The following is a 15,902-nucleotide window of genomic DNA, read 5'->3' on the forward strand; positions in this document are numbered from 1 at the left end:
TTGCTTTTTTTTCCTGTCTGAAATGGAAAACTGCTGTGTTTTTGAAAAAAGCAGCATGTCAACTTTTTCAGCTTTTTTTTACTATTGAAACAGTTTTTTGCTGCTTTTGCAGTGAATGAACCTATCTTTCTTTAAACATGGACTGTAGAATAATGACATACCAAGAACGCAGCAAAAAAAAATGCAACAAAAGTGCAGCAAAAACTGCTGTTTGGAAGCTGCTTTTTTACTGCCAAGAAAGCAGGTTTTGCGGTAGAAAAAAAACAGCAAAAAGGTACGCGTGAACATAGCCTTAAGCTCTAGAGATATGGTTTATTTGGGATGGAGTGTGTGAACATAATCTTAGGGGGGCTTTACACGTTGCGACATCGCTTCCAAAATATCGTCGGGGTTACGTCGTTAGTGACGCACATCCGGCGCCGGTAACGACATTGCAACGTGTAAATCCTAGATGCGCCGATAAATGATCGCAAAAGCGTCGAAAATCGGTGATCTGTGTAACGTCGGTCATTTTGATAATGTCGGGTCGACCGCAGGTACGATGTTGTTTGTCGCTCATGCGGCTCCACACATTTGCTGTGTGTAAACCCGCAGGAGCGACAAACATCTCCTTACCTGCGTCCCAACGGCAATGCAGAAGGGAGAAGGTGGGCGGGATGTTATGTCCCGCTCATCTCCGCCCCTCTGCTTTTATTTGCCGGCCGATTAGTGACGTTGCGGTGACGTCGCTGTGACGCCGAACGCACCTCCCCCTTGAAGGAGGGATAGTTCGGCAGTCACAGCGACGTCGTCGACCAGGTATGTGCATGTGAAGCTGCCGTAACGGTAATGTTCGCTACGGCAGCAATCACCACATATCGCATGTGCGACGGGGGCAGGTACAATCGCGCTCGGCATCGGTAGCTGATGCTAGCGATGTCGCAACGTGTAAAGTACCCCTTAGGCTCTAGAGATATAGTTTATTTGGAATGGAGTGCGTTAACATAGCCTTAAGCGGGCTCTACACGCTGCGATCTCACTAGCGAGATCGCAAGCGATTGTACCCACCCCCGTAGGTTGTGCAACATGAGCAAATCGCTGCCCGTGGCGAACAACCTCGTTAGTCCCCGTCACACGGACTTACCTGTCCTGTGACGTTGCTCTAGCCGGCAAACCGCCTCCTTTCTAAGAGGGCGGTTCTTGCGGCGTCACAGCGTCGTCACACGGCAGCCATCCAATAGCAGAGGAGGGGTGGAGATGAGAGCGGGCGGAACATCCCGCTCACCTCCTTCCTTCCTCATTGCCAGTGGACACAGGTAAGGAGATGTTTGTCGTTCCTGCGGTGTCACACATAGCGATGTGTGGTGCCGCAGAAACGACGAACAACATCGTACTGGCAGCAGCACCGATATTAAGAAAATGAGCGATGTGTCAACGAGCAACGATTTTTCACGTTTTTGCGCTCGTTGATCGTCGCTCATTGGTGTCACACGCTGCGATGTCGGTAACAGCGTCGGATGTGCGTCACTAACGACGTGACCCCAACGATATATCGTTACCGATATCGCAACGTGTAAAGCCCCCTTTAGGCTCTAGGGATATCGTTTATTTGGGATGGAGTGGAACAATTTTTACTTTAAAAAAAAACACCAAAAAAACAACATTTTTTTTAGTTCGTTAGTTTAGTATCATTTATTCAGTGCATGTTTAGATGTACAAAATGAACCAGTAGATTGTGTTTTAGTGAAAGATCACAAGTGAACTTTTTAGTAAAATCAGGGAGGAATCACAAATCGCAACAAAAGAGTTTTACCCCTTCCTGTGCAATGGTTGATTTTGGTTGGCAGGCATCCCCTCCCTCCCCTCCTTCCCCTCCCCTCCTCCATCAGCTCGCAGGGAGCACACAGACCTTACTAATGCCCCCCCTGCTGTTTGCACGCAGTCATTGCATCCAGCAGATTCTTGAAGCAGTCCTCCACTGTCACCAAATGGGGGTTGTCCACAGGGACCTGAAGGTGAGTTTTGTATGCCCCCCATGCCATCTTCTTTATCATATGCATGTCAGGCTGGACATTGCCCATCTCTCCTTCCAATACAGCGCCTGTCCTGGGAGTGTCTCCTGCATGCCGGTGGCGAGTGGCTTATATTGTGGGGCTACAGTTGTGGTTATCATGGCATGTGGAGGTTGGGCTGGAATCCTACCGGTTTGGGGCAGCAGTGCATGGCATGCTGTGGAATATGAAATCTATTTTATGTTTCTATGTGTGATTTAGTGCTAAACTTTTATATATCCACTTTTTTGTACCTAAACAATAAAGAATCAATCTGTATTCACACCATCATTTTCCCAATGTTCTCCATCCTTTCCCAACTTTCCCTGCTCGGCAAAAGTATGCTCCCCATCTCTCTGATGCTACCTGTCCTACTGGCTAGAATAGAGGTGCCTAACCATGAATATTTTTTTTCTAGTTGTGTTGGTCAAATACAATCGTGTCTGAATTGCATCAATTGCCAAGAAAATATATGATCATAAAAATCGGTTGTTTAACCATTTCATGATTGACCTCACTCATATCTATAATTTCTCTAAATTGTTGAATTCCAATGCAATGCATTGACCACGCTCAATGAGCGTTTGCCAAGCTGGTGGCCTAGCTATGCCCAATTCCTTGGTACAATACTTAACAAACTCCTACTCAATGAATGGAACCAACCTAGGCAAACCATTACCAGACATTAGTTTTGGTGTTTTCCTGTGGAACATCAGGTAGCAGAGATGGAGACCATGCAATGAAATGAAGGGAAGGTGACCAGACCTCCTTACGGGAAAGGTTTCAAGACAGCATAAAGCTGTTCAATATCATTTTTATCAAACATCCTTCGTTTGGCTGTAAGTCTGGTTACCTTTACTGAGGGCACCTAAATCCACCCTGAGTGATTGTACCTGACAACTATAAAAAGTCCTGGCTTGTCACTGCCTCTAACCCCATCTCTGTTAACAGCCAGAAAACCTTCTCCTTGCCAGCAAATGCAAAGGAGCTGCAGTCAAGCTGGCGGACTTTGGCCTAGCCATAGAAGTGCAAGGAGAGCAGCAGGCCTGGTTTGGTAAGTTCTGCTTTTGGATGGGAGTAATTACAATATACAGTATGTGTCACGAGGGTACCATGACAAAGTGGTCCCTTGTATTTCTGGTGTTAGGAGATCGCAGCACACTTGTGCGGGTTAAAGCTGCTGGCATTGCAGATTCCCCTTGGTCCGGTGCTACAAGGTAAACTACGTCTGGTCTCCTAACTCTGGATGAAAAGCCTTGTCTCAGCTGTTCTGCGTTTCCCATTCACCTTTGCTATAAATACTCTCCTCTCAGCCCAGGGAGTTACCAGTAATAGCTTTGCTATAGCTAGCCTTCTGAGTGGACTTGTCAGCTCTGGACCAAGAAGTCATTTTGGGAGCTGTAGCCGGAGATTGCCGCTTGGAAGTTGTGTGGTGTTTTCCCTTCCTTTAATCCCATTTCATTTTGCCTCACTTCTATGTTCCCTTTACTCCTCCCAGTAGTTTGGAGTGCCTTGTATGATAGCTGTTTCTTTCACCCCAGTCTGTCCTATTTCCTCTGTCTTAAACCTAGAATGAGACTATTGTGCCACACAGGGTGAAAGAACCCATCTACGGACGCCAGGATCTCAGGGTTACTTAGAGCAAGTGTCAGAGGTTGTCCCTCCCTATCCTCACCTTTGTGGCAATGTATCCCTTTTCCTGTCTTGCCTTGTGCCGGCTTGGTGGAGGGTGACAACCAGGAGCTGTCCTTGAGTGTTACCTGGTGCCTATCATCAGACAAGACCATCCTCACCGTCAGAGGCTCTGGTGAAGACTGGGTAGGCACTGATTCACGACCCTTTCATAGTAAACCTCGCTCGTCTCCATCACTTTATCGTGACCATATGTTTCTGATACAAGACGTAGGTAAAAAATTACACATATTTCCTGAATGCTAATCCTAAACTATCATCATATATGGACATACATCAGTCAAAATTTTGCAAAGAGAATACCAGTAAATGGTCCGGAAAGAAACAAGGTCTTTAGTAGTTCTGTCCAAAGGTGGGAAGATTTTGCTGTTTTGGAAAAGGTTCAAGGCTGGGTTGAGCGGCGGTTACATATACTACTTTGGGGTATTAGTAATGTTAGTAAGTATGCAGATGAGCTGTCACAAAATGTGCCTTCAGCAATTTAGTAACGCCTGCTACAGATACCTGCCTGTTTGGAGAAAATTAACTCGATTGATGGAAAAGTAAAAGTGACGAACATAATTCTAGGCAAAATGAAGCATGATGGATAGACGGAAAAATTAACATTAGCTGTGAGTAACTTACATATAGCCTTGTAAAAATGTCCTGAGGTAAGACTCTCTGGACCAGGACTGGTCTTTATTAATGGTACATTAACTTCTTCTGATTCAGGCCCTAACATGACCACCAATCAGCTGAGCACTGGAATGATGAGACAGACCGAGGAGCACTCTGTGTTCCCAATGAAACTATTAGTGTGCATAGAATATCATCATTATCGGCAGCACATCACCTGATTACACAGAACTGTGTGCTCCTGAAGATGATTTTTAAAGAGGACCAACCACCAGGATTTTCCTATATAAACATGGACAAAACAGAGTTCATTGTCTTTCCTCCTCCTCCTCACTCATCTCCTCCAACAAGCCTTTCCATCAAACTGGATGGTTGCTCACTCTCCCCAGTCTCACAAGCTCGTTGCCTTGGAGTAACCCTCAACTCTGCTCTATCCTTCAAGCCACACATCCAAACCCTCTTCACCTCATGCAGACTACAACTCAAAAATATCTCCCGGATCCGTGCTTTCCTTAACCAAGAATCAGCAAAAACATTAGTGCATGCCCTCATCATCTCCCGCCTCGACTACTGCAACCTCCTGCTCTCTGGCCTCCCTTCCAACACTCTTGCACCCCTCCTATCTATCCTAAACTCTGCGGCCCGCTTAATCCACCTCTCCCCTCGCTACTCCCCAGCCTCGCCACTCTGCCAATCCCTTCACTGGCTTCCCATCGCCCAACGACTCCAGTTCAAAACATTAACCATGACATACAAAGCCATCCACAACCTGTCTCCTCCCTACATCTGTGACCTAGTCTCCCGGTACCTACCTGCACGCAACCTCAGATCCTCAAAAGTTCTCCTTCTCTACTCCTCTCTTATCTCCTCTTCCCACAATCGCATACAAGATTTTTCCCGTGCCTCCCCCATGCTCTGGAACGCTCTACCTCAGCATATCAGACTCTCCCCTACCATGGAAAGCTTCAAGAGGAACCTCAAGACCCATCTCTTCCAACAAGCCTACAACCTTAAATAACCCTCAGTCCAGTACACCACTGCGCAACCAGCTCTGTTCTCACCTATTGTACCACCACCCATTCCCTGTAGACTGTGAGCCCTCGCGGGCAGGGTCCTCTCTCCTCCTATACCAGTCTGTTTTGTATTGTTAATGATTGTTGTACGTATACCCTCTTTCACTTGTAAAGCGCCATGGAATAAATGGCGCTATAATAATAAATAATAATAATAATATATAAACTAAAGCCAGGGCTATACTGGCGCTATCATGCTGATTCTACGCATACCTTTAGTTGTGAGATCGGATGTATAGTTTCTGAATTATAGGCAAGTCAAGTTTGTGAAATGTACTGTTATTTGATGAGAGGTGTATAATAGGTGGGTCAGGTTTTGCTAGTTATTCGCCGCCCCTGTCTGCCTGCCTTCCTACATCCTGTCCTTCCTCCCTTCCTCCTCCTCCTATAATAACAGAGACCTGGGGAGGAAGGACAGGCAGCAGACAGGGGCGGGAATAACTTAGCAAAACCCCACCCACCTATTAGATGTTCCATTACACCTCTCATCAAATAACAGTGCATTTCACAAACTTTACTTGCCTGTATTTCAAAAAGTATACATCTGATCTCACAAGTAAAGGTATGTATAGAATCAGTATGATAGCGCCAGTATAGCACTGGCTTTAGTTTCTATATGAAAATCCTAGTGGTTGGTCTTCTTTAAGCCTGCTTAATCACACACACAGTGAACGAGCATGTTACCTGATGGTTGGGTGATTTTTGTTTTGGTTACAGGTAATAATGTGGAATTAATGTTCCTACAAACTCTGGTTCCTCAGTTATTAGCTTGTTTAAATGGGCCTTAAGTCATTATCTCCTGTGAACTGAGGCTCGACTAATAAGCTTTAAAGGTTATTAGTAATTTCTGCAGTCATTGCAGATTGCCTAATCCTGACAATGTGCAATGTGCACACTGTCGGGACTCTCCTCTATTTCCAGCTTCAACAGTTGGTCATGTGACCTCAAGTATACTAATTGCAATGCAAATTTGACGGAAAGGGATAAGGCACTAGTCAGCACATGACTGCAAATAAATACGCAAATTACATACTTGCAGCCATGGGACTCCCATTCCAGCTAGAAAGAAAGGTGAATCTTGACAGTGTACATGTTATGCATTATTATTATTTGGCAATCTGTTGTGACACTGATTGCAGAAATGTATGTTGAGCCCAGAAAATCCTTTAAAATGCATGATTGTCCACGTGGTAACTATCGTGCTGAACTTGAAGAAGAGACATATTTTTTACGTGCTTTTATTATAATCAAACCTTTTTCACAAAAGAGTTTATAATATTTTGGTCTGGGGATCAATTTCCAAAATGCTTGACCAGACAATTCATTTGTCCCAATAAAATATGCCTCATTGATTTTTTATTTTTTTTATTTTTTTTTAAAGTTTACTATTTTATAGTTGCCCAATAATGGCGGTGATTGATGCCATTGAGGCTTGAAAGCTTTTCACAGACTGACGGAATTGGACAGGTACACTTGGTGCCTCTTGCCTGGGGCATTAATCGAATAATTGACTAGCCCTTTTAATCTACCTTAGTGCCTCCGGTACGTATTTGGCAGTTTTCTCACGTACCGGAGACACGTACACACGCAGACCTAGGTATTCCTATGGTTTTGGACACACGTAAGTATTTTCGCACGGAATGTGTGTCCGTTCCGTACTTACGTGTGTCCGTGTGTTTCTCACGGCAACATGTCCATTTTCTCGCCGACATCACGGGTGTCACATGGAACGCAAACGTGTCACACGTAATGCAAACGGACCACACGGATGTGTTCCGTGTGACACGCACCGGAGAAAATACATGTGTCTGTGAGAAAAAAAACAAACCATTACTCACCTTCTCCAGCCCTGCTGTCTCTGCCGCTGCTGTAACTTGCTGCCGACCGCCGCTCATTATGCTAATTCAATATTCACTTCACTGCGGCCGGAAGCAGCAGCAGCGGGGAGTCGGCAGGACCGGAGACCGAAGATCAGCACCACGGACAGCAACACCAGGGACAGATGAGCAGAAAGTTCCCGTTCTCCGTGTGTTATCACGGATAACACACGGAGAACACACGTAGCCCATAAACACGTCTCACGGAGGGCAAAACGCACCTCTGACACGTCCGTGAAAAACGTGTGGTTTTTGTGAAAGAGGCCTTAATCCTACATCTGCTCAAAGTTATTTGGATAAAATTTGTCTGTTTGTATTCGTGCCTCCGAAATGATAAAATATCTTCAGTACAGCAGTTCTCATAAGCGGATACGTGACCAAGTCCCCTGGCACGCAGCTCTGAGTATAAATTGCTGGCAGCTGGAGGTAGGGGCTGGCTCTCATTATGTTTCCTCTGTACCAGGCTTTGCTGGAACCCCAGGGTACCTTTCCCCAGAGGTGCTCCGAAAAGAGGCATATGGAAAACCAGTGGATATTTGGGCATGTGGTAAGCAGATACACATTGCAATGACTGTGACATTATAATTCAGTGAGCCATATGGAGCGTACTCCGGGTGCCATTTACAATTCAACATGTGTTAGGCTCAGAAATGTTCAGAATGTTTCCATCTCATCTGGATGTTGTGTGCAGTCCTAAAAAAGCTCTATCTATCTATCTATCTATCTATCTATCTATCTATCTATCTATCCCTCTAACTATCTATCCCTCTATCTATCTATCTATCTATCTATCTATCTATCCCTCTAACTATCTATCCCTCTATCTATCTATCTATCTATCTATCTATCCATCCCTCTATCTATCTATCTATCTATCCATCCCTCTATCTATCTATCCCTCTATCTATCTATCTATCTATCCATCCCTCTATCTATGCCTCTATCTATCTATCCCTCAATCTATCCCTCTATCTATCTATCTATCTATCTATCTATCTATCTATCTATCTATCTATCCCTCTATCTATCTATCTATCTATCTATCTATCTATCTATCTATCCCTCTATCTATCCATCCCTCTATCTATCTATCTATCCCTCTATCTATCTATCCCTCTATCTATCCCTATATCTATCTATCTATCTATCCCTCTATCTACCCCTCTATCTATCCATCCCTCTATCTATCTATCTATCTATCTATCTATCTATCCCTTTATCTATCTATCCCTTTATCTATCTATCCCTCTATCTATCTATCTATCTATCCCTCTATCTATCTATCCCTCTATCTATCTATCCCTTTATCTATCTATCTATCCCTGTATCTATCTATCTATCTATCTATCTATCTATCTATCTATCTATCTATCCCTCTATCTATCTATCTATCTATCTATCTATCTATCTATCTATCCCTTTATCTATCTATCTATCTATCTATCTATCTATCTACAGTCATGGCCGGAGAAAGTGTTGGGACCCTTGAAATTGTTCCAGAAAATGAAGTATTTTTCCAAGAAAATTATTGCAATTACACATTTTGTTGTACACATATTTATGTCCTTTGTGTGTATTGGAACAACACAAGAAAAAAACAAAACATAGGGGTAAAAAAAGGCAAATTGGACATAATTTCAAATAAAACTCCAAAAATGGGCGAAACAAAATTGTTGGCACTCTTTGGAATAAATAAGTGCAATCAATCACTATAACCATCCACGAGCTTCTTACACCTCTCACCTGGAATTTCGGACTCTTCTTTTGCAAACTGCTCCAGGTCTCCCATATTTGAAGACCTCTTCTCCCAACAGCAACAGTAAGATCTCTCCACAGGCGTTAAATGGGATTTAGATCCGGACTTATTGCTGCCATTTCAGAACTTTCCGGCACTTTATTTCCATCCATTTCTGGGGGATTCTTGATATATGTTAAAGGTCCTGCTGGAATACCCATGACCTAAGGCACAAAACCAGCTTTCTGACTCTGGGAACTACAATGCAACCCAAAATCCTTTGGTAATCTTTAGATTTCATGATGTCTTGCACCCAGTCCCAAGAGGCAGCAAAACCACCCAAAAAAATCTTTGAACCTCCACCATACTTGACTGTAGGTACAGTGTTCTTTTCTTTTTAGGCCTCATTTGATTTTTGGTAAACAGTAGAATTATGTCCTTTACCAAAAAGCTCTATCCACAAGATGCTTTCTCAGGAGGATTTTGGCTTACTCACGTACAGTTTGGCAAACTGTACTCTAGCTTTTGTATGTCTCTGTGTCAGCAGTGGGGTCCTCTTGGGCCTCCTGCCACAACATTTCATTTTATTCAAATGTAGACAGATCATTCACATTGACACTGATGCACCCTGAGAGTGCTGACAGCTTGAATTTCTTTGGAACTTGATTGGGCTTATCCACCAACAGGACTATACTGCATTACAATCTTTCATCAATTTTTCTCTACTGTCCATATCCAGGGAGATTATGTACAGTGTCACGGGTTGAAAACGTCTTCATTATGTTACACATCATGGACAAAGGAACATCAAGAACTCTGGAGATGGACTTGTAACCTTGAGATTGTTTATATTTTTCAGCAATTTTGGTTCTCAAGTCTTCAAACAGTTCTCTGCTCCTCTTTGTGTCCTCCATGCTTAGTGCAGCACAGAAAGACTCCTAAAGTTCAGTGATGGCGAGGAGAAACTGGGTTTATACCACACTGCTGTGGAAGTAAGAGACTGTTGATTTAATCAATTCTTCTGTATTTTACAGTTCTATGCATTTCAGAGATCAAAGCCTCGTTCATCAGGAGTTCCTATGTCCTGATGAAGGAGGCTTTGATCTTCGAAACGCGTGGACTTGTAAAATAAAGAAGAATTGATTAAATCAACAGTCTATTACTTCAGCAGCAGCAGTGCGGCCTTAACCATTTTTCTCCTCTCCAGCATTGAAGTTTAAACCACGTGGGGCTGTGGCAGACACTTTTATCTCAGGCTTACATAGGGGTTGGGAGTCACACGAGCTCATTAGGTGAGTGTCATTTTATGTACATCTCCCTATAATATCTGGTAAGACCGTATTTGTGCTTTTTAGCCTCAGCTTTTATTAAAAGACTCATAATGCAAAGATTGAGACAACTTCCCCCATTTTTATCTGGTTTCAGGTGTGATTTTCATATTGCCCACAGCTGAAACAAAGTTGTTTACCCACAATTTTCGAAAGGTGTCAACAATTTTTCCTAGGCCATTTTGGGGGTTTTGTGTGACATTAGGTCCAATTTATATTTTTTCTTTTGTTGTTGTTGCAATACACACAAAGGAAATAAACATGTTTATGACAAAATGTGTAATTGCAATAAAATTCTGGGATAATTACTTCATTTTCAGGAACAATTTCAATGGTGCCTATACTTTTGGCCACGACTGTATCATTGGAAACAATGGCTTTCTTGAACTAGAAGAACTCGGGTAATACCATGTGTTTTGTTTTTCTCCTCTGTACAGGTGTCATCCTGTATATCCTTTTAGTTGGATATCCTCCATTTTGGGATGAAGATCAGCACAAACTCTACCAGCAAATTAAAGCTGGAGCCTATGATGTGAGTGGACAACCCATCCTCGTGTGTCTTGTACAATACTCTATGCGGTTACCGGAAGAGACGTAGTCTATATTACATGAGATAGTCAGACCCTATACATCTTTCCCTCTAGTTCCCTTCTCCAGAGTGGGACACGGTGACACCCGAGGCGAAGAATCTCATTAACCAGATGTTGACCATTAACCCCGCCAAGCGTATAACCGCACACGAAGCTCTCAAGCACCCATGGGTCTGTGTAAGTAATGCCAATGTGTGCTGACTTTCCACTATGACTAGGACTGTATGTATGGATATTATATATAGTCTCGTGGAACTGTCTCAGAAGAGTTTTTCAGGGCCATATAGTGATTTTTACTTAATTTCTCTCTACATAGCAACGTTCAACCGTGGCCTCAATGATGCACAGACAAGAGACTGTGGAGTGCCTCAAGAAGTTCAACGCCCGCCGAAAGCTGAAGGTCAGTATCACATCTATTACAAAAGTTTGTAGGTTCCTATGTCTTCAAAGACAGTACACTAATTCTTATTATTCGTAGGGGGCCATCCTAACTACAATGCTGGCAACAAGGAACTTTTCTGGTAAGTGATTGCTCACCGAGGCAAAGAAGCTGTGGATATCAATGTAATGACCCCATTACTCAATATCCTTCTCTAAGATACTTCTCTGCAGAGCCCATCCTGATACAACCAGAGCTTTATGAGCCCATCCTGATACAACCATTGCTATGATAGCCCATACTGATATAATCAGTGCTATATAAGCCCATTGTGATATAAACAGTGCTATATTAGCCCATCCTAATAAAACCAGTACTATATAAGCCCATTCTGATATAACTAGTGTTATATGAGCCCATCCTGATATGTCCAGTGCTATAAGAGCCCATTCTAATATAAGCAGTGTTATAAGAGTCCATTCTGATATAACTAGTGCTATAAGAGCCAATTCTCATATACCCAGTGCTATACAATGCAGAGCCCATTCTGATATACCCAGTACTATATGAGCCCATTCTGATATAACCAGTATGATATGAGCCCATTCTGAGATACCCAGTACTATATGAGCCCATTATGATATACCCAGTACTATATGAGCCCATTTTGATATACCCAGTACTATTGTACAAAGCTGTGGAAAGAGAAGCGCAAATAGGGTATTACCCCAATAATATGGGGTGAGGAAGGGGGAGTGAATACTCACCAGATGAAGTTGTGCAAGTCACAACCCCTTTACTCGCATATAATGTATTGATCCAGGCTGCAGCCACCCGATGGCAGATAACAGAGAATAATAGAGATAGGTGATAATGCCGCGCCACAGATCACTTCTGGAACCGTAAGATTAACGTATCTTTATTGGCATAGGTCTACGCGTTTCAGGAGCTCTGCTCCCTTCCTCAGGACCGTAAAGAACCAAGAGACATCAAATCATTTGATGTCTCTTGGTTCTTTACGGTCCTGAGGAAGGGAGCAGAGCTCCTGAAACGCGTAGACCTATGCCAATAAAGATATGTTAATCTTACGGTTCCAGAAGTGATCTGTGGCGCGGCATTATCACCTATCTCTATTATTCTCTGTTGTATACCCAGTACTATATGAGCCCATTTTGATATAACCAGTGCTATATGAGCCCATTCTGATATAACCAGTGCAATATGAGCCCATTCTGATATAACCAGTGCTATAAGAGCCCATTCTGATATAACCAGTATGATATGAGCCCATCCTGATATATCCAGTGCTATAAGAGCCCATTCTGATATACCCAGTACTATATAAGCCCATTCTGAAAATGACCATGCACTGGAGATATTGCTGGAGGAATTTGATTCACGCTGCCTTGTCTGGCGTCTAGTCCAGTTAGCCATGACAGCCCCGGCTTGTGACGCTGCTCGAGCACTTACTAGTCTTGAAGTCGTGAGCTGAGGATACAGACCAGAATTGGTGACCGGCTGCAATCGAGGGCTGGACTGGACGCCAGATCAGGGCAGCGCTGATTGAATTGTTCAGCTCTAACTGGGGATAATATGCTGATCTCTCTGCTGTTCTCTTTTATTTTTTTATTCTGCCTTACTCTACTTACTTCATCTCTCCTCTTCCTCCCTCTCCTCACTATCCCACATCTCCACATACCCACACTCCTCACCTCTCCTTGGTGGTTCGTTCACTCTTCCTTTTCTCTTGGGTGTTTGTACTCATATGTCGTCCACTCCTTCCTCTTCCATCCTTCCTGCCCCATTACCTCATGTGTTGCCTGACTTTTACCTCCTGTCTGTTTACCCCAATGGCCCTCCTGTAACCCTGTCACTGTTCCGCTCTCTATTCTCCATTCTCAACAATCCTGCCCCGTCCTCTTTTTCTCTGATCTCTGTCATCCTCGCAGTGGGCAGACAGACCACAGCTCCTGCCACAATCACCACCGCTGCCACTAGTACAGCCCTGGGGTTGGTGGAACAAGGTAGTAGTGTCTTATGGCACATGCCCTTATCCCCCACACCTGCCCCTTTTTTTCCCCTCTGAGAAGTGACTGCATGTGGTTGCTTTTTCCTAGCTGCCTGCTTGATTGGGTTATTACAAAGAGACTTAGATGGAAAATGCCCGTTAAAACTGGGTTCACACATTGCGTATATGGCGCGGATTTTACAAAACTAAAATCCGCAGTGTTTCTGCATCAAAAATCTGTACACATTTTCCTCACTTATTCAATAGTTTGTTTTTTTGTTATGGAAAAACACAGAAAAGGTGCAGTAAAACAGTGACAGGCCAGCAATAGGGTTCTTATTGAAAAGAATAAGTAAACTTTTCACCTTAAGGCCTCTTTCACACGTCTGTCAAAATCACACACGTTTTTCACTGACGTGTTGAAGACGCATATAGCCCTCTGTGTGCCGTGATTTTGGCACGTGTGATCACAGATAGCACATGGAGATCAGGCACTTCTGTACTCACCTGTCGTCAGCGCTGCTGTCCGTGGAGCTGATGTCTCCCTCGCTGCTGTCTCCGGCCACCGCTGTCTCCCCTCTGCTGTTACTTCCGGGTCATGATGCAGTGAATATTCATGAGCATAATTAGCCGGCCTGGAAGCAGGAGACAGCTGCGGCCGGAGATAGCATCGCTGGAGACAGGTGAGTATAAAAATCATTTTATTTCAAAGATACGCGTTTTCCATTGTGTTGTCCGTGTGACAATGGACTTGTCCCTGTGCGGAACACATGTGTGCGACATACGGAAACCCGGGTCAATGAGAAATCACTGATGTGTGGGCGACCCATTGATTTTACTAGGTCTGCGTATGGCCGTGATTCCTGTACGTGTAAAAATGGCAACATACATACCAGAATACTGACGTGTGAAGGGGGCCTAAAGGTGCGTCTCCACAGAAGTCAATACCCATTCAGATTACCCACCGAAAAAAAACCAAAAAACACAGCAACTATTAAACGCTGCGGATTTTGTGTGCAAGAAAATCCACATGTAAAATCTGCACCAAAAACACAACATGTGAACCCAGCATTAGGAACCAAGATTTAGAGGAAGACTATACCAAAAATTGAGCCAAGGTTAGAATACCGCAAAAATGATCAAATCCGTTCATTAGTTTTGCAATTTACAGTTCAAAAATCAGATTGTACATCTGTAGAGATGGCTAAAATGGCAGTCGATCTGTGACAAGCCGGCCCTGAGTTTGTATACCTTTCTCCTACTATGTCCCAATGTCTGTCCGTGTTGTGTTCAGGTTATGTAGGCAGTATATATGGGCTCCTATCAGGGTGACCTGTCCCCTGGAGATGCTGCATGTAGTGTGTATGTATGTACCATGGTGCATGCTGGACGCTTGGGCATGTCATGTGCATGGCATGTGCTGAGAAGGTACTGACAGTGTACATGGCACTCATGATATAACAAGCTCACTGTGCTCCTTATATGTATTGTGCATGTGTGTATATGTTGTATATGAGTGTCACTGTGCTATGATTACAGGAAGGAAGGGGTTCCTGCCGACAGGCCTGCCGCCTGACAAATCTTGCAGGGTGTGGTATTTCTCACAGAACATACTGAGGCTAGGGTCACACCTCCATATTTTCTCCACACCACATTTCCACACCACATTGGGCCGGAGTTACACTCGAGAATGACTCGCACGAGTCTCGCATCACATCACCCAGCACGACCACACACTCTCCGGACAGGAATGGGTCGGCTGCATGTATTTATGCAGGCTGTGCCGGGTGATGCGATGCGAGACTCCCGCAAATCACTTGTAAGTGTGACTCCAGCCTTATACTGATCAGAGATTGATGCGTATCCGATAAGTGGGATACAATTTCTTTTGATGTGGAGTAGAATAAGAAAAATAAAAATTCTCCATCTTCTCCATTCTGTCAGTCCGTGAAACACAGGAGAGTGTCGTTTACTTATACAGCCATGAATTCTGCTACATGTATATATGGGCTGCCCAAATTTATGTACAGAACTCCGCTATTCATGAAAGGTATAAAATGAACCAACACTCTGGAGATTGTTGGATATCACCTATTACCACCTATTAAAATCAGTTGGACCTACGGTGACCACCTGGACCTACGGTGACCACCTAATTACTATGGCACCTCTCATAAAATGGCTGTTGTTTGTGATACGACAACCACTTTAAAGAATAACGGTGCTCATTCAAATAAGATAGTAGCCATATTGTCTATCTCATGACTCCATACACATGCACATTCAGCTCATCTGAGCATGCAATTTGTTTTTATAATAGGGGAGAGATGGGAGTAAGGCATTGGTGAAAGGAAAAGACATGACGTCGTAATTCAACTTGCCGGATCCTTACATGGCTGTCCAATCCCATGTTCAGACGACATTCTTTTTTGGCATAGGACACTGTCTTCACAGAACCTTATACCTTAGTTCCATATACAGAGGGGGAAAATAACTATTAACGATTTTGCACATTTTCCCACCTATAAAGATTGGACAGGTCTGTAATTTTTATCGCTGGTACACTTCACATGTG

The 15,902-nt window shown here is 43.6% G+C and overlaps 1 protein-coding gene across 16 annotated transcripts in view; it reads left to right on the plus strand.

Moving 5' to 3' along the window:
• Positions 1-15,902, plus strand: part of CAMK2B (calcium/calmodulin dependent protein kinase II beta) — a 243,909-nt gene that overhangs the window by 189,570 nt on the left and 38,437 nt on the right. For 7 of the 16 annotated variants that reach the window (XM_075346284.1, XM_075346291.1, XM_075346287.1 and 4 more), the window contains exons 6-12: positions 1,922-1,994; positions 2,982-3,084; positions 7,751-7,834; positions 10,788-10,882; positions 10,995-11,117; positions 11,257-11,340; positions 11,419-11,461. In XM_075346284.1, the coding sequence (XP_075202399.1) occupies positions 1,922-1,994; positions 2,982-3,084; positions 7,751-7,834; positions 10,788-10,882; positions 10,995-11,117; positions 11,257-11,340; positions 11,419-11,461 (605 nt within the window). Of the gene's footprint in view, positions 1-1,921; positions 1,995-2,981; positions 3,085-7,750; positions 7,835-10,787; positions 10,883-10,994; positions 11,118-11,256; positions 11,341-11,418; positions 11,462-13,268; positions 13,344-15,902 lie in introns of all 16 variants that reach the window. The other 9 variants (XM_075346280.1, XM_075346289.1, XM_075346282.1 and 6 more) reach the window with 3 other exon arrangements.

The sequence above is a fragment of the Anomaloglossus baeobatrachus genome, chromosome 4 (assembly GCF_048569485.1).
Source record: "Anomaloglossus baeobatrachus isolate aAnoBae1 chromosome 4, aAnoBae1.hap1, whole genome shotgun sequence".
NCBI classification, from domain to species: domain Eukaryota; kingdom Metazoa; phylum Chordata; class Amphibia; order Anura; family Aromobatidae; genus Anomaloglossus; species Anomaloglossus baeobatrachus.